We start from the raw sequence: 18,164 nt of genomic DNA, 5'->3' as shown, positions 1-18,164 counted from the left end.
AGATGGGCAACCATTTTTTTCTTTTGTAGGCCTGATTCCCTCAGGTGCAATCTATCAGAAGTCACATGCCAACTGTGGGCAGGGTCAAAGGTCAGGAATGGGTGGGGCCAGAAGCCTATCCCTTCTTCCTTTTTCATTTTCTTCTTCCCCAACCAGAAAGGAGATTGTTAACCGCTTTGAGACTCCTTGGGGTAATGATAAAGCGGGATATCAAATCCAAACTCAACTCAACAAGGACTGGTGGCTCTTGCCATAGGTAAGGAACATAGGAATCTGCCTTATATCAAGTCAGAGCAATGGCCCATCTAGCTCACTATTGTCCAGGTGTTTCAGGCAAGGGATTTCTCCCAGCCTTACCTGGAGATGCTGGGGGTTGAACCCGGGACCTTCTGCATGCAAGGCAGATGCTCTTCCCACTGAGCTATGGCCTCTCCCCAGGTCTGAATGGATTGCTTGAGGCTGCTTTTGAACTTGGGACCGAAGGCTGTCCTGCATTAGGCTGAAGGATGCTTTAAGCCAACAGGTTGCATCTACTAAGATGCCCAAATGCTGCTGAATTCATCAAATTAATGACGTACCTGTTGGCTTTATCACAGCAGTTTGATTGAAGAGGGTATGTTTTCTTCTTTTCTGTGTTTTCCCCTCTTTGTATCTTTTACCTAATATTGTGTTGTCCCATATATTCAGCCTGGACAGACAGAAATCAGGAAGTAAATCGGCTTAACAGGGCTGAACAAATCAGATGAATGAATCAAACAAAGCAACCAAAGAAAATACAGTATTTTTTGCTCTATGAGACTCACTTTTTCCCTCCTAAAAAGTAAGGGGGAATGTGTGTGCGTCTTATGGAGCGAATGCAGGCTGCGCAGCTATCCCAGAAGCCAGAACAGCAAGAGGGATTGCTGCTTTCATTGCGCAGCGATCCCTCTTGCTGTTCTGCCTTCTGAGATTCAGAATATTTTTTTCTTGTTTTCCTCCTCCAAAAACTAGGTGCGTCTTGTGGTCTGGTGCGTCTTATAGAGCGAAAAATACGGTATTTCATAGCGCCAATGCTGAGTGTTGTCAGATTCCTATAACACCCAAACAAAGCTCTCAGGATGAGACAAGAGGTGAACCTAAAGTCTGAGATCATGCTGTAAGGCTAAATCAAAGAACTGTCAAGAGACAAGGCAGAAGAGGCTTCAATATATTTAAATATTTTAAATGAACAAAATAAATCTTTAATTGGTTTGCGGCACCAGTACTATGCACATTTAGCTGGGAGTCAGCAACGATGGAGCTAAATTCCAGATAAATGTGCACAGGACTGTGGTCTTAATTATTTAAACAACTAAACCTCAATATCATTTTTGCTAATGTAGGCATTTTTACACACAACTCCTCCTTATACGTGCATTTAATTGGTAGACATTTTTGGGTTGGGAAACTGCACCACAAAAATCAGAGGGTGCGTTTTGAAGAATAGCCTTGCTTCGGTTTGCATATTGTTTTGGCCAGAGCAAATAGGTCAGGGGGTGCATTGAAAACCAAATTCCTTTCCTGTTCCTGCCTTAGGACATGAGACGACCCTGAGCAAATCAGTCTCCTGAAAGCAGCATACCAGTTGCACACCAATCATCTGCACCGATCCTGCTGTGCGGATCCTCAACTGTTGCTGTGCTCAGCATCTTTTCCTGCCCAAGCGCATCATGCTCCAGGCAAAAGGGTCATAGGAATTATTCCCTGGGGGGCTGTGGCAGTATAGGAAGGTTACATTCTTTTGCCCAAGGTTATTAAAATGTTTAATAATACAAAGGCTTCATTATGTTACCTCAAGGAAGTTATTTAAAACTGAGGAAGCACTTAGCCAGAGTTTAATTTTACTGTTCTTATGCTCTGGCACAGTATACATTACAAAGCCCCATGAAAGATTTATACATTTTAGAATGTATGAGCTCATTTGGAATCAAAGAGCCTCACACCTCTAACCTCTCAGCCGTTAGAAGCGCAAAATTAGACCAGTTTGTCATAAAGAGTATTTCTGTATATCGCTGCTATGAAATGAGGATGCTGTAAAACCTATTTCTAAAGCAGAACACAGCACGTTGTCATGGAATATCTGCACACAGGACTGCCACCTTCCTTCCTCGCCCTGCTCCTGTGCTTTTACGCCATGGCCAAAGCTTTTGCTGCAATGTATTGGGCTCCTAGGGGCGTGGATGGCACTGTGGGTTAAACCACAGAGCCTAGGACTTGCCGATCAGAAGGTTGGCGGTTCGAATCCCCGCGACGCAGTGAGCTCCCGTTGCTCAGTCCCTGCTCCTGCCAACCTAGCAGTTCGAAAGCACCTCAAAGTGCAAGTAGATAAATAGGTACCACTCCAGCAGGAAGGTAAACGGTGTTTCCGTGCGCTGTTCTGGTTCGCCAGAAGCAGCTTAATCATGCTGGCCACATGACCCAGAAGCTGTACGCCGGCTCCCTTGGCCAATAAAGCGAGATGAGCACCGCAACCCCAGAGTCGGTCACGACTGGACTTAATGGTCAGGGGTCCCTTTACCTTTACCTTATTGGGCTGCTATGTGTCGTCAGGGGCCAAAGGAAACACTTGCCTTGTACAGTATACGCAGGATCAGGAGACAAAAGGCAAAATAAAATCATTGGGTGGCCAGAACTAAACGTCGGATGCATCACAATAATTACCAGTTACAATTTCTTGGAAAATAAGAGAGCCTTGTTCCAGGACCCAAACCTATTGCATAAGTGAGGATGGCATGTGAGTTTACCTGGGGAAATTCATTTCTCCACATTTCCACATTAGTTTGTGGTTTTTAAAAAACCACATTCTCATGAAAATTCAGCAGCAATTTAGTTTGAATTTCTTCTAATATACATCTGTTTGCATTGCCTAATGTCAGGGAACTGACATCAGAGCGAGAAGCGGAGGCAGGGCTCCCGAGCGATGCCGGAGAGGGGACCAGCATGGGGGAAGGAATTCAGCGTAAAACCCATAGAGAAGAGAGGGAGATGGAGGAATTGGTGACAGGGCTCTAAGACCCTTCACCCGAAACTAGTGGAGAGAGCGCTGGCACGCCCCTGCCTTCCCCTTACTTGCGCAGACGCGTTCCGCGCGGGGAACATAGGAGGAGACTCGGGGTCAAACAGCTTTTATGCTGGAAGAGGTTCAAGAAATGCCCACTGATGGATTCTGCAAGTGACTAACAGGTCACGGAGGGCGAGCTCTGACCCTAAGCATGGTTGGGCAAGCAAACTAACGAAACCGAAGGCAATTTACGCACAAGTAACCCCTCACAACCATTACACCTAATATACACATTTCTGCAACATAACACTTCCTGATATAATGCACTGTCGCGTATTTTTTTAAATTTTTTACTAATTTATGCTTCTTAATGCATACAGTATCCTAGTATATGCATTTCTGTGGACATTACTTGACTAGAAAACAGCATGGCAAAAATCTGAAGGATGGCTGTGTTTGGGGGAGTGCAAATTAGCTAGATGTGCCTTTAAATGCAAACTGAATAGAATTTCTCTTCCATCCCTACTTGGGTGCCACCATGAAGAAGGCCATGTCCCTGGCTGCCATCCTGAGATACCTCTGAAGTCAAAAGGGCATCTGCTACAAAATGGAGCTTTCAGGCCCTGTAGAGTTGGCTCATTTCAGCAAACATGTACTAGCCGTTAATACCTACCTTGAAAGCTTAGAGGAAACGGCTTCTCTTCACTTGATGGCCCAAACACTCCCAGACGAATTTCTCCAGCATCATATTTTTCTCCCTCAAACCTTTCTGACTTAGACCCCAAGGAAAAACTGCTACTGGTGGGGTGGAGATTCTGATCTCCTACAAGAAATCCATTTTCTGGCCAGGCCTATTTAAAATTTTCTCTCTGAAAGGAAGCTCCTGATAATTATATACTTTGGCTCTGTCTTAATAGCCTCCCTTTTTCCAAACGTGTCACTGTAAATCAAGCTTTTAGGGAAATTACTTACACACATGCGAAGTTGTCGTTATCCTCTGTAACAGGTACAGCTTGTTCCACTGGAATAGGGGGAGGCTCTTCCTCTTCAACCAAGGATACGGTGTTCTTTTTAATATCATTCTCCTCCTCTGCATCATACTTGTTTTCTTCCTTCGGGAAGGATGGAACATGATTTCCAATCCTCCAATGTCCTTCCTAAGAAGGAACAGAGGGTACAGTACACGTAACAGAGCTTCGCAGGAGAGGTCCATCTCAGACCCTCCAAGTGTCCGTATTTTTCAGGGACAATCCTGGATTTACAGAAGCCATCTTGGTTTCTGATTTGATCCCAGAATGTCCCACTTTTCCTTAGAACAACCCTATTTTCACTGGAGAAAAGTTGGAGGGTATGGTAGGACGTCCATATTTTCATCAGAGAACTGGTGGAGGGTCTATGTGTTCCATCTCCTGTTCAGGAGACTAAGGATGCAGTCCCAACATTTTGCCTAGTTTGGCAGGTGTTGACTACCATCTGTGGGTCATTTTCATCATATTTTCTTTTAATGCGTAACGCGCCGTAAAATTCATATTTACTTTCCATAAATTCTCCCATAGCTCATAATTAATATTATGACCCACATTCCTGTGTCCACTTAATCATACTTGATTTCACAAATTCATCTTTTGTTTCCCACTCTAGCAGCAGTTTGCTCATTTTTGATAATACTTTTATTTTTGTATCTAATAAATCCATTGTAATTTGGGGTTTTTTCTGCAAATCCAATTTTCTAATCTATTTTAAACAGTTCGTTAATCTGATGTATCTGTAACCAATGCATTAATACATTTTTTAATTCCTCGGGATTGTTCAACCTTGGTTCCTGTCCTGTAAGATCTAGGATTTCCTTATATGTTAATCATGGTTTATCCATATTTGTTGTTTTCTTCAGTTGAGGATATCCACATTGGTGTTTTATTTTCATATAGATTTTTGTACTTTTCCCATACTCTGTATAATTTTTTTCTGATCACATAGTTTGTAAAGATTTTATACATTTTGGCCTTCCGATACCATACGTAGGCACAGTACCCAAATTGTATATCATGTCCTTCCAAATTTAACACTCTGATATTTTCCAACAATATCCAGTATTTTATCCACCATAAACATGGTGCCTCAAAGTAGATTTGGAGGTCCGGTAGAGTGAAGCCTCCTCTTTCTTTTCTATCAAACATAACTTTATGTTTTATTCTGGGCTTCCTTCCCTGTTAGATAAACCTAGATATGTTTTTTTGCCACTCTTTGAAGCATACCTCTCTGGAAATTGTTTTGCCTAGAACAAACATTGTCCTGCTGTTGAAATGCCTGAAGCTGCAAAATATGCCAGACATCAGACTTCCAAAAACCATGGGGTGGTGTTGCTGGTTTTTTGAACAATCCAATAATGAAACCACTTTGAATTGGCTTAATAAATGTGAAGCTCTCATCTCCAAAGACGGGTTGGGCATTAACGTCCTAATAGCTGATGTCTTAAAAGCTGCTACCGCTATAGCTGGCCAATGAGAGTGTATTAAAAAATAAGGTCATAGAGTTTATATCAGCTGTGTCTCACATTCAGGATTTGCAGTGCTCTCAACATCACCGCTTTATTTAGACAAATTACGACCCATCCAATTATTTCTTTGAGTTATACGTGCTTTGAGGAAAGCTTTTACCTCTCTGCAATTTCAAACATTGCCTTTGGCGCATTTAACGGGGAGATGTGCCAAAGTCCCTGTGAGTTGTTGCTTTATGTATTTTTGGCAAGGGAGAGAAAACCTGGCACACTATATATGAGATTGCTCTTTATGTGTCTTCCCCTGGGGAAAGATCTCCGCAGGAATCCTTGACAACTTTTTATTCTTAAATGATGGTAATGAGTGCAATGCTGAGAGGAAGCAAATAGTAATGTCAAAAACACAGCGAAAACAGCCACCTTCCTACCTGCCCAAATATTCCAAACGGAACGCCAGAAATATCAGTAAGAACAATGCTGCAGTCTGCCGAAGACGAGAGGATAAAGAGGCAGTTGTTTCGTACACAGGTCTCCAGATAAGTGATACAATCATCGTGCATCTGGAAAGATCTGATCAGAGTGGGTGGCTGGTAATTCACATTTTCTCCCAAAATAAGGCAGTAATCCTTGTGGGAGGAAGAAAAGAAGCAAGTCCTAAGGTTATTGGAAAGAAAGGACAAGGCTTGGGAATGATTTTTGGCTGGGGGCTGCATTGCAAATCTGAAATTGGCTACTGGGTCATATCTAGTGCAGAAAGAGACAGAATAGCCTATAGCAGAATTGGGGAGGCCACATTCTTCTGGGGACTTTGAGCAGCTTCTGGGGGGCCAGAGGTTGGTGTGACCAGAGGCAAAAATGGGCAGATTGGTGGGTGTGACTCTTACCTTTGTACAATGGGCTACATTCCAGCCATATAAAAGTCAGAGGTTTCTACCTCACACAAATACACTGCTCCATCATTCATCCAGTTCAAGGACACTTTCCAGGCAGGTAGAAGCACCCAAGGAGGACATGGATGAGGTGCAGACAAAGGGTGTCGCCTGGGGAAATGAGGTGTGGCCTAGTGAGCACCTCAAGTGTTATATAAAGAGGCCTGTAGGGCCACATTTGGTCATTGGGTTTGAGATGGAGACTTCTCAGAATGTCCACCTTCATCTACTGTCATGGACTGGCTGTATGCATCAGCTGGTGAACTCCAAGAGGAAGAAGGCTCAGAGCCTGGGGGGTTGGTGGTGGGACGACGGCAAGTGGTCAGAGAGAGAAGGAGCAAACTGAGGGAGGAGGAGGTGTCGGAAAAGCTGAAGAGGCAACAGGGTTTAGTGAGCAGGAAGAGGCTGCGGCAGAGGGCAGTCCAGACTCAGAGGGAGGAGAGGAAGAGGGCTAGGAAACAGAGATGAGGCAGGCTGCTGAAGAATCCAGGGAGTCTCCCTCTCCTGCTGCAACCAGCTCCCCTTCCCCCTGGTCTCCCAGAACACCCAGAAAAATGAAGAGGTAGAACAAAGAGATGCAAGACGATGGAGCCTTCGGCTGCTGGGGAAGAAACCAGGGAAGGAGAGTGGTGGGAAGGCAGGGGCCTTTAGTGCTCACAACTGCCTCTTTGGGGCAAGACCAACTGGGAAGGGATTTTGTGACCACTTGGACTGAGCTATTTTGATTCCTTGAATAAAGAGTTAACTTCACTGACATTGGGTGCTTTATTGTTTATTGCTAACCTACACCTTACTCCAGCTCCTGGCATCTAACTTATTGCCGCCTTGGAGCTTCCTTGTTCACTCTGCTATCCTGCACCACTGCTGTGTGCACATCTGAATGCCACAACCAGATGGGTGCAATCATTCTCACCTAAACACTGAGAAAGGCACATGTGATCAGCCTCACTCAGACAGTTATATCCATCAGAGATATCCCTGCTTGATTAGAGCAAATGTCTATCTAGTCAAACATCCTTTCCCCCCCAACTGTGGCCTACCACATGCCTTCAGTAAAGCCCATAGGCAAGGCATGAAGGCAGAAAATTCTTGTCCTGTTTGCCTTCCAACAACTGTTATTCGAAGGGAAACTGCCTGAGGACATAAAGACTTACCCTCTATGAATGTGGCTTTTAAAGCCATCTAAGCTAGGATTGCTATATTTCAAAAAGTGGAAGTCTAGACACATAAGTTTTTTGGCCAAAGTTGTTGAACTTTTTGGCAAAATCTTAAAAAGAGAGAGGTTTTTGAGCTATTTTTGAGGTACAGTGGTTACACTTCAGGTTACACTTCAGGTTACATATGCTTCAGGTTACAGACTCCGCTAACCCAGAAATAGTGCTTCAGGTTAAGAACTTTGCTTCAGGATGAGAACAGAAATCATGCTCCGGCGGCGCAGCAGCAGCAGGAGGCCCCATTAAGAACAGTTTCAGGTTAAGAACGGACCTCCGAAATGAATTAAGTACTTAACCTGAGGTACCACTGTAATTTGCCAGGGAAAAAAAATCAACATTTCCAACACGGGTTGCCGTATGTCTGGGTTTTCCTAGAAATTTCAGAAATTTTTGGAAATTCCAGCTGGAAATGTTGACAGGCAAATATAACTGCCTTATATTGAGTCAGACCTTTGGCTCAACTACCATGTCATGGAGCCTGCTTTAACTAGGCGCTAGTTGGGGGAGTGCTGCTAGTTATGTTACTTGGAATGATTTACATCAGATAATACGTTTTTAAAAAAGGAAAAAAGAAACACAAAAGAGGCTGGAAACTAAATGCACCATGCTTGGGCCATGATTTTGAATTGAAGCTTATTACTTTTCAGTCTGCCTCACCTCTTCTGGACTAATGTATGACTCTTTCCACTTACCTCTATGTTCCAGATCTTCACCCATCCAACCAGATCTCCGGTTATGAGGTACTGGCTTCTTTGATCAATGGTCATGATGATGGACCCCACCCCACTATGGGCTTCAAACTCTGCCAGCAGCTTGCCTCTCTGCGTGTTCCAAAACCTCACGTAACCAGCGCCTCCACAGGATACCAGGTTTGCACCTCCTAAAACATGAAAACCATGGTGCGTTAGTCCAGTTAGCTCTGGGAACATCTAACTCAGGGGTCCCCAACCTACAGCCAATGGCCTGGAAGCAGCCCACGGAAGCCATTTAACCAATCCATGAGCCACCCCCAAAACGAGCCGCCCACTCGGCGAGTCCCTGTGCACTATGCTAAACCGGCGCAGCGCGGCACAGGGACTCTCTTCCGCGGCTGCGGAAATTGCTTCTGCGCATGCCCAGACACCGGAAATAATGTCTGTGCATGTCTGCCGTGCCAGAAATAATTTCTGCGCATGCCCAGATGCTGAAAATCGCTTCTACACAGGCACGATTTTCGGCGTCTGGGCATGCACAGAAGCGATTTCCGCAGCCGTGGACATGCACAGCTGCGATTTTCAGTGTCACACTTTGCCGGCCCGGCCCACAGAGGATCTCCACAGGAGTGATCTGGCCCGGTAAGCCTTGCCGACCCCTGATCTACCTCAAAAGAATTGTGGTGTTGGGATCAAAAGAGGGCTCTGTGGAAGTAAGGATGTGCAAACGACCCTTTCCAGGCAAAATGGAGATTGTGGGGAGAGAGAATCACCTCTGATTTTTGGAGTCTTTCATATTTTATAAGACGCTGAGCCTGTGGGGGACTTGCACATGTTCTTATGGATGTTTTGGGTGTATCATTTACTGTTTTCTCTTCTGTTTTGAGGAAAGTTCAGCAGGTGAAGCTTTAATTAAACTTATGGGCTTATGCTTTATTCCCAAAAGAAGTCCATTTTGTGCATCCAGTCGCTTCAAGCTGCACAATATTTTTTTAATGTATTTTTATTAAAGATTTTCTTGGTTTACAAAAGTATGTGCAATGTCTCTCTCACCCCACCCCCGTAACATTTTTTACAGATCACTTTCATTTGTTGAGACATTAGGAAGAAGAGGGGGAAAGAGGTGGAGGGGGTGAAAGGTGAGTGGGGGTGGGGTGGGGTGGCGATGTTTCTGTTATACTTAATATATGTGGGGTTTTGGTCAGCGTTGCTTGAAGCTGCACAATATTAACATCTGCCACAAAGTTCCCATCAGTGCCAGCTGGCATGGCCCATAGTTAGGGATGATAGGAGCTGGGATGCATCAACATCTGGAAAGTCACAAGTTAGCCACTCCTGTTCTCATTCCTGACATATATTAACATAAGAACCTGCTTTAAACTGAGTCAGACCATTTATCTCAGTGTTGTCTGGTCTGAATGACAGGTGGTGGTCATCCAGGGCATCTCTCCAGGGTCTTTTCTTTTTTTAAAAAAAATGACTTATTACAGAAATAGAGAGAACGAACAAAGGAAAAAGGAAAAAGACAACCTTTACACCCATACCGTACAGAAAGTAAATAAAGTTATTACAAAACCAAATGAAAAACACAAATGACTTGCGTCTACTCCTCGGATCAAATACTGTACACAAAACTTGTTGCTGATACAAACTATTAACATGATTAAACTGCTTCTTAGTTAGTCTTAGGTCTTCTTAAAACTACTACTGAAATTGATCAAATGCTGCAACAGAATTTAAGCTGCTATAATTATTTTTTAAATACATTTTGAGGACAAATAACTCGAGGGTGTTTTCCAAATGTGTTACTTCAGAAACCTGCTGACGATTAAACCTGACACCTTCTGTATGCAAAACATTTGCTCTGCCATTTAACTAAGGTTCCTCCTTCTCCCTGTCCTCAGGAGAAACATGGGATGTAACGTCCTATGGGAGTCAGTATTGTGTAATTCTGATTTGCACTCTCCTTGGGTGCTTTTGCCTGGCTAGCCCTTGAACTCTGATCGTGCCCTTGCTTGCCTAAATGGAGGACAAAGAGAGATGGGCAAGTACCGTATTTTTCCATGTATAACATGTCCCCGTGTATACGGCATGTATAAGGTGTGTATAAGGTATAAGGCTATTTCTGGGCATTCAAATTTAAGAAAATGGGGGGGGGGGTAGCCCAAAGTTGTTGAGCTTTTATGGGGGAGGATTGCCCAGAGTGTGGAACTTTTTTGAGGGGGCAGGATTACCCAAGGTTGTTGAGTATTTTGGGGGGGGAATGCATAAAGTCACTGACCCAACTAACAATCGCTGACAATCAATCGCATTCACAAAACCCAACAAGCATCTACCCACTCGACAACAGCAGACAGGAATCAAACACCCAAGAGCTGCAGCGTCAGCCAATCCACAGCAGCCCTTGATGAAACAACCAATCACACACCAAATTACCGCAGCAGCAGCCAATCAAAAGTAGCCCTTGCCGCAGCCAACAAGCCAACAATCACATACCAAAGCACCGCTGACAAGATGCAGCTTGCAGCTGCACCAATCACCAGTCCCCCCTATGCACTATCTGTGTATAAGACGACCCCCGTTTTTAAACATTATTTTACAGTAAAAAAATCCTCGTCTTATACATGGAAAAGTGTGGTATGTTAACATTTGTTGCTCAACCCACTTTTGTTTCCAAACAACTGGCATGTAGCCCCATTGAAGGTTGACTAGGAAGGAATGCAGGCTTCAGGCTGAGAGAGGTTCCCCACCCCTGAATATGTGTGTGTGTGTGTGTGTGTGTGTGTGTGTGTGAGAGAGAGAGAGAGAGAGAGAGAGAGAGAGAGAGAGAGAGAGAAGCTGTAAAGTCCTTGCTTCCCCACCCCTCCTAGAAAGAGCACTCAGGTTCAAATATCTGTCAACCAGGGACAACAGGACCAAAGAAAAATATCTGTTGGACCCATTCATTGGTAAGATGGCTAAGGGTTCCTGGGGCATGCTTGTGTTTGTGTGATGTATTTCTGTCTATTGATAATAATTGCTTGATTGGAAGGCAGGGCATGAAACTTTAAAATAAAAAATATATCCATGCCACCTGGATGCATGTCCTTGGTAAGTCCAATGGCATTTGCTCCCATGTGAGTGTACCCAGAGTTTTAAGATTACAGCCTTGAACTTGAATTATTATTTTTTTCTAGCGTGTCCTGCTTGAGAGTAGTACAACGGCACTGTGCATCACTTTCTGTGCTTAACTTTCTCAATGCAACTGTCCTTCTCTAACAACAAGCAATTCTCCCACTGGGCATGAACCCAGTTAGATTTGTATTTTGTTTGTTTGGCTTTTGGTCTCCATTTTAATACTGCAGCCTTCCAGCAGCAGTGAAATACAGTTCAATCCATTGGCTCCCCAAACTGAAAGAAGTTACAGGAAAAAGAAATTGGGCCTTGGGAACTCATTTTCACAACCTTTTATTTTTCTATTTGCAAAAGTTTCACACGAGACTGTAAATCTTTATGTAAATGGTTTTCTCTTTGGCAAACCAAAGTTCTTCTTGTCAATTGTATGTTCTTTATGGACACCGAAGAACCCTAAATAAACCCTTAAGGCAACAGATTTCCCAAATCATTGCAGATAAATCTGCAGAAAGATTCCAATTTGCCTTGGAGGGAAATAACGATAATTTGATTCAGAAAACACCTGGAAAAAAGCTGCTAAGATGAGAAACGGGTTTATACTCTCAAGATTAGCGGCTGCAAAACTCCCCACTGGACCAAATTCTATCATGACTTAATATCCTGCAGCACCTTGCTGGCTTGCAAGGGGTATAAATCAATAGTGAGTTTGACTCTCTGCATGCAAACAGCCTTCTCCTACACATTTGCTCATTTGGTTTATTGGAATTTGCAGTCTTATCTCAGGGACAGTCGGCTCAATTCTCTTAGGTCTGGGCCATGGGCAACAATCTGGGGGGAGGCAGGAGAAGGGAAGAGGAGCTATGGGGCAAATCAGGAGGCAAGACTGAGGAGAAATCCCAATACCAAAAAGCAAGTTAGAACTAGGAGGCAGAATTGAAGAACAGTGGAGATCTCAAATGGAACCAGCCTGATTAGGAACTGGATTGGATTGATAGTTCCAGACCAGGTTGCCCCCCCCCCCCTCCACCGAATGATCTGGGACTGTCACTGTTAATGGCTTAATTCACACAGAAATGAAAAATGTATATGTATTAATGTAAGCTTAATATGGCTAAATGTGTATTGCAAACACTGGGGTTTTTCCACATGAGTTTTTCAAAAGGATTCCGAGCTGTAACTAGTTAATTACCTGTTGGTTGTTTCTCTACTCTGTATTGAGAGTAAACCTTTGATTAAGTGATAAAGGTAAAGGTAAAGGGACCCCTGACCGTTAGGTCCAGTCGCAGACGACTCTGGGCTTGCGGCGCTCATCTCGCTTTACTGGCCAATGGAGCCGGCGTACAGCTTCTGGGTCATGTGGCCAGCATGACAAAGCCGCTTCTGGCGAACCAGAAATTTTTTCGAAAGGACTCCGAGCTGTAACTAGTTAATTACCTGTTGATTGTTTCTCTATTCTATATTGAGAGTAACCTTTGATCAAGTGATAAAGGTATTGAGTTGCAAATCTGCCATCTTGAAAGGGTGGTGGCTGTTAGTCACATGTGAAAAGCAGGTCGGAGAGAGAGAGACACCTTTCTTTTAGGTCTGTTTGGATTATTTCATATTTTGTAAGATGCTGAGCCTGTGTTAGACAGCGCAAGATATTGCATAGATATTTTTGATGTTTTAATTCTGTTTTGAAGAAAGTTCTGCCGGTAAGAGTTTAAATGATATTTTCGTGGGTCTGGGCAATGCTTCATTTCCAAATGAGTCAGTTCTTATGCTTCCAGTTGCTTCAAACTGTGCGATATTTAATATCCGCAACAGTCAAAAGGTGGGGTGGTCAGGCGGCAAGATGGAGGGCGGGGGGATAAGAAGAGGCAGGTAAGAACTGCTTCACCAGGACTTCCCTACAGTGAACACACTAGGAAAGGAGCACTCAGCAGGATTTAACTCTCTGCTAAGAAGCTGGTGGAAATTTTCTGAAGGAAATCAGCCCTGAGTGCTCATTGGAAGGACAGATCATGAAGCTGAGGCTCCAGTACTTTGGCCACCTCATTAGAAGAGAAGACTCCCTGGAAAAGACCCTGATGTTGGGAAAGATGGAGGGCACAAGGAGAAGGGGGCGACAGAGGACAAGATGGTTGGATAGTGTTTTCGAGGTTACCAGCATGAGTTTGACCAAACTGCGGGAGGCAGTGGAGGACAGAGGTGCCTGGCGTTCTCTGGTCCATGGGGTCATGAAGAGTCGGACACGACTAAACGACTAAACAACAAAAGAAACTGGTGAGCAGAAAGTTCATTCTTCATTTCTGCAGGGGTCTGGAAGGTTGCCCACGAGAAGGTATGCATTGAGCTGCAAAAAAGGTTTCCTTTCCTAATGCTCATAAGAGATGGCTCCTAAACCAAAAGAAGGAAGAAGCTCTTCTCTGGTAGTGTTATTTGGTATTCCATAACTGGAATGTCTCACATGCATTTACGCAGGTGTGCCTTTGCTTCTGCAGTGAAAAGGGCAATCTCAGTGTTAGGAATTGCAAGGAAGGGGCTGGAAATTAAAGAGCAACTTTCATAATGCCATTATATAAATCTGCGACACAACCCCATTACAGAACCTGGTGGCTCCCATCTCGAAAAGGACATCATTGTAGATCCAGAAGAAAGGCTGCAGAAAAGGGTAGTCGTGAAAGGCCAAGGAACTTGACTCATCTTCTTTATGAAGAAAACTTCCACATTCTGGGGAAGAGGAATGAGTTGGTGGGAGGCCAGGGGTCAAAGCCTCCTACCATCAGTGACTATTTTGGCCAATACTGGGAGTAATCCTGCTGTCACTTGTAAACATTCAACTAACAGCACAATCCAAACCTGAGATCTCTTAGGTCAAGAGAGTTGGGATATGGCAGATCTTGGGCTTTCTCAACAAGGGCTCAGTCAGCAAAACTTAAGCCAGTGTAATTTACACCAGCACAAGTCCACCCAAAAGGGCTGTGGTAGGGGCTTCCTTGTGTGTCAGGGCAAGGAGAGGTTTTCACCTATTCCAAAACCCTTCCAACTCAATCATGTGTCCAAGCAACCCAGCAGAACTTAGCCAGAAAAAAGGCTGATGTCGGTCATATTCCTCCTGAACGAAGTTTGGAACTGGTCTAATGTATGCTGGCTTCCTGTAGTTAGGATTGCTTTGTAGGCTGAGTTGGCACCCATCCACACTTTCTTTATTAAAAGCATTTTTACACCATTCTTCAGCTGAAAAAGCTCTCAGAGCAGTTTACTGAGCGTTTTAAAAAACCAAACACACCAGCCAGTCCCTGCTCTCAGAATTACAATCGAAAAGATGGCACAGAAGGAAAAGGGGAGTGGGGAATCAAATGTGAGCACGTTCTTAAAACTATGGTATTCTTATGAAAACAAGCTGGGATGAAAACTGTTCAGAGAAAGGAAGCACCAAAGGGAAGTTGTCAGTGTGGTGTATTGGTTAAGAGTGGTAGTCTTGTAATCTGGTGAACCGGGTTCGCTTCCCCGCTCCTCCACATGCAGCTGCTGGGTGGCCTTGGGCTAGTCACACTTCTTTGAAGTCTCTCAGCCTCACTCACCTCACAGAGTGTTTGTTGTGGGGGAGGAAGGGAAAGGAGAATGTTAACCACTTTGAAACTCCTTCGGGTAGTGATAAAGCGGGATATCAAATCCAAACTCCTACTCCTCCTCCTCCTCCTCTTCTTCTTCTTCTTCTTCTTCTTCTTCTTCTTCTTCTTCTTCTTCTTCTTCTTCTTCTCAGCAGAGCCACCCTACATCTCACCTCTCCCTTGCTCTGCTGTCCGATAGAACACCTTGTGCTCTTCCGAGGTGACACTTGAGGAAGAGGAAGAGCTGGCTGCTCTCTCAGCGGGGCCATTGAAGTGGTCCGGCTTCCCTTCTCTCCCCTCATCCAAATGGCCATAGAAAATGAAATGCCTTTCCCTTACCTGACACTGAAACTTTCCTCACTTCCAGGAAGAAGAGCCTAGTAATGGAATGACAGTTCTCGTCAGAGTTGGCGTAGTCGGCTGCAGATAGTGTGTGTCTTCTGGAGGACAGCATGCTAGCAGAAGTTACGTTCCGCTGCATCTGAGAGCCTGCGAGAGAAGCTCCTGATTAGGGTCTAAAAAAAGAAATGTATGCTCTCGAGATGCCAACAGCGGCCACCTCCCCAAGCACAGGTGCTTTCTCAGTACGCACTTCAGCTTATTTTTTTATGACTTCCCCTCTCAGCAGCTGTCTCAAAACTGCTTTTAGAACTCCTTTGGGTTTTTAAAAAGCTGTTTGCAGAGCTTGGCATGAGAGCTGCTGGAAGGGAAACCCCAGGGCAGGGAGGGACAGGGAGAGAGATCCCACCTGTGTGCCAGCGGTAATTTCCCTTTTGGCAACTTTCTCACCCAAAGCCCCAAAAACAAATGCAGCCATGCCAACTAGGAATGTGCATTTCTTTATATTAAAAAATGTAAGCTGGCTTTCTGAAGAACTACAGAGGCAGGCAGATCTTAGGCTTGCCAGATCAATTTTGTTTTTCATTAGAACCTCAGGATTTACCAGCTACGAAATACTGTTAGAATTGGATGCTTCTGAGCGTATTTTCAATACCATGCCATCCATTCCTGGTTAAGGTTTCTTTTTCCAATTCCCATTTGGGCAACCCCATTTAAGCAGGAAAAGTCCTTCTATTCCACACTTGCTATTGTTGGGAATCAAAAACCCTGGTCAATCTATTGCAAATCACCAGAGAACTACCAGTAGGTCCCAATGTACTTTTCCGCCCATCCCTGAGCTATAAAACCTATACCATTTTGCACATGTCTCATGTTGTATGTGTGTGATTGATTTATTATGTAGAGCCAATTTTGTACATGGGGGCCAGTAACATTCTGGGGCCCACAGGGAACATTTGCAACCAGGAGAAGCTGTCATGGGAACCACACACAAACCGCAAACCAGTTCACCCTGACATCATCTCTACTGGCCACAATAGAATACTTCTTTCCACACCAAGGAAAAACTCTGCAGGTCCACCCAGGGCAATTCCTCCAACATTTCTCCACTAAAACAGGGACGTTCTATTCCATAATAATAATTTTATTATTTCCACCCTGTCCATCTGCCTCTCTGGGCAACTTCCAACATATATGAAAACATAAGAATACATTAAAAGACTTCCCTATGCAGGGCGGCCTTCAGATATCTTCTGAAGGTTGTATAGTTACTTATCTACTTGGCTCAGGGGTTACATAACTCCATACCCTCCAATATTTCTCTGGTGAAAATAGGGACGTCCTAAGGAAAAGTGGGACCAAATCAGAAACCAGGATGGCTTCTGTAAATACAGAAAGGTCCCTGGAAAATAGGGACACTTGGACAGTCTGTCACGGACATCACACTGGCAAATCAGCTAGACTGGTGACTGGGAGTGGCTGCCGAGCCGAGACCATGTAACACCAGTCCTGAAAGACCTACATTGGCTCCCAGTATGTTTCTGAGCACAATTCAAAGTGTTGGTGCTGACTTTTAAAGCCCTAAATGACTTCGGTCCAGTATACCTGAAGGAGCATCTCCAGCCCCATCGTTCAGCCTGGACACTGGGGTCCAGCTCCAAGGGCCTTCTGGTGGTTCCCTCACAGTAAGAAGTGAGGTTACAGGGAAGCAGGCAGAGGGCCTTCTTGGCAGTGGCACTAGCCTGTGGAACGCCCTCCCATCAGATGTCAAGGAAATGAACAACTATCTGACTTTTAGAAGAGATCTGAAGGCAGCCCTGTTTAAGGAAATTTTTAATGTTTGATGTTTCATTGCGTTTTTGCTTCTGTTGGCAGCCGCCCAGAGTGGCTTGGGAGGCCTGGCCAGATGGGCGGGGTATAAATAATAAATTATTATTATTATTATTATCCCTGTTGCATGGGATGCTTTACAAAGAGCAGCTAATCTTTTTGGAGGCACTGTTCCTCCAAATCCCAGTTGCTAGGAATCGCAGGTGAGGAGAGTTGCTGTCATGCTCAGATCCTGCTATTGGGTTTCCCGCTATGAGAACAGCATGCTGGGCTTAGATGGAGCTTTGGCCTGATCCAGCAGGGCTCCTCTTATCTGAAATAGGCCCAAGGACAAAGCAGAAGAAGGTGGAAAATGGTGAGGTCATGGGTAGGCAGGAGGAGAAAACGTTCTTACACATACTTAGAAAGCTACACTCTGAAATTCAAGAAGCATCCAACCAGTTCCCTGGGAAGAAGGACTGACTGTTAAATTTTAAACACTCATTAATATGCAAGCTGAACCGAAATTCTCCCCCTTGCCTAATTACCCCTATGTTATATTATACCTAAAGAAGTTCGCTTTCCCACTTCCTTGCAAATAGATTTTTAATTATTTTTTAGAGAGAACTGTCACTCACATTGCAATTCGGGTTTCTGAGCAAGCAGCCTCTTTCACCTTTACTGCCGAAAGTTTTTAAAATACCTCTTTGGCATAGAAGGCAACATTTTTTTTACAAGGAGATTTGTTGATTTTAATCATTTGCATTTTGATATGTTTGCTCAGTTCTGAAATGATTTCATTCCTACATGCCATCCTCGGTTTATATGCTTGTTCAGTTTTGTTATGGCCTATGGGTTCAAAACTATAAAATTGCTGCCGCTGCATAGCAAATCAGAAGATAAGTTTTGGAAATAAGGCCTGCCTTTTGTTAGACAACATAGGAAACTTCCACAG

The 18,164-nt window shown here is 44.2% G+C and overlaps 1 protein-coding gene across 1 annotated transcript in view; it reads right to left on the bottom strand.

Annotated features, from left to right (window-relative positions):
- The window catches only part of WDR49 (WD repeat domain 49), a 94,917-nt gene that overhangs the window by 7,659 nt on the left and 69,094 nt on the right, over positions 1-18,164 (bottom strand). Inside the window, exons 12-16 of the mRNA XM_081911452.1 lie at positions 15,401-15,550; positions 8,352-8,539; positions 5,945-6,142; positions 3,992-4,176; positions 579-688 (exon numbers count right to left, since the gene is read on the bottom strand). Of these exons, the coding sequence (XP_081767578.1) occupies positions 579-688; positions 3,992-4,176; positions 5,945-6,142; positions 8,352-8,539; positions 15,401-15,550 (831 nt within the window). The remainder of the gene's footprint in view (positions 1-578; positions 689-3,991; positions 4,177-5,944; positions 6,143-8,351; positions 8,540-15,400; positions 15,551-18,164) is intronic.

This window comes from Podarcis melisellensis, assembly GCF_964234715.1.
Source record: "Podarcis melisellensis genome assembly, chromosome: 5".
In the NCBI taxonomy this organism is placed as follows: Eukaryota; Metazoa; Chordata; class Lepidosauria; order Squamata; family Lacertidae; genus Podarcis; species Podarcis melisellensis.
The sequence above is the reverse complement of the archived record's forward strand: the minus strand, read 5'-3'. Positions and strand labels throughout refer to the sequence as shown.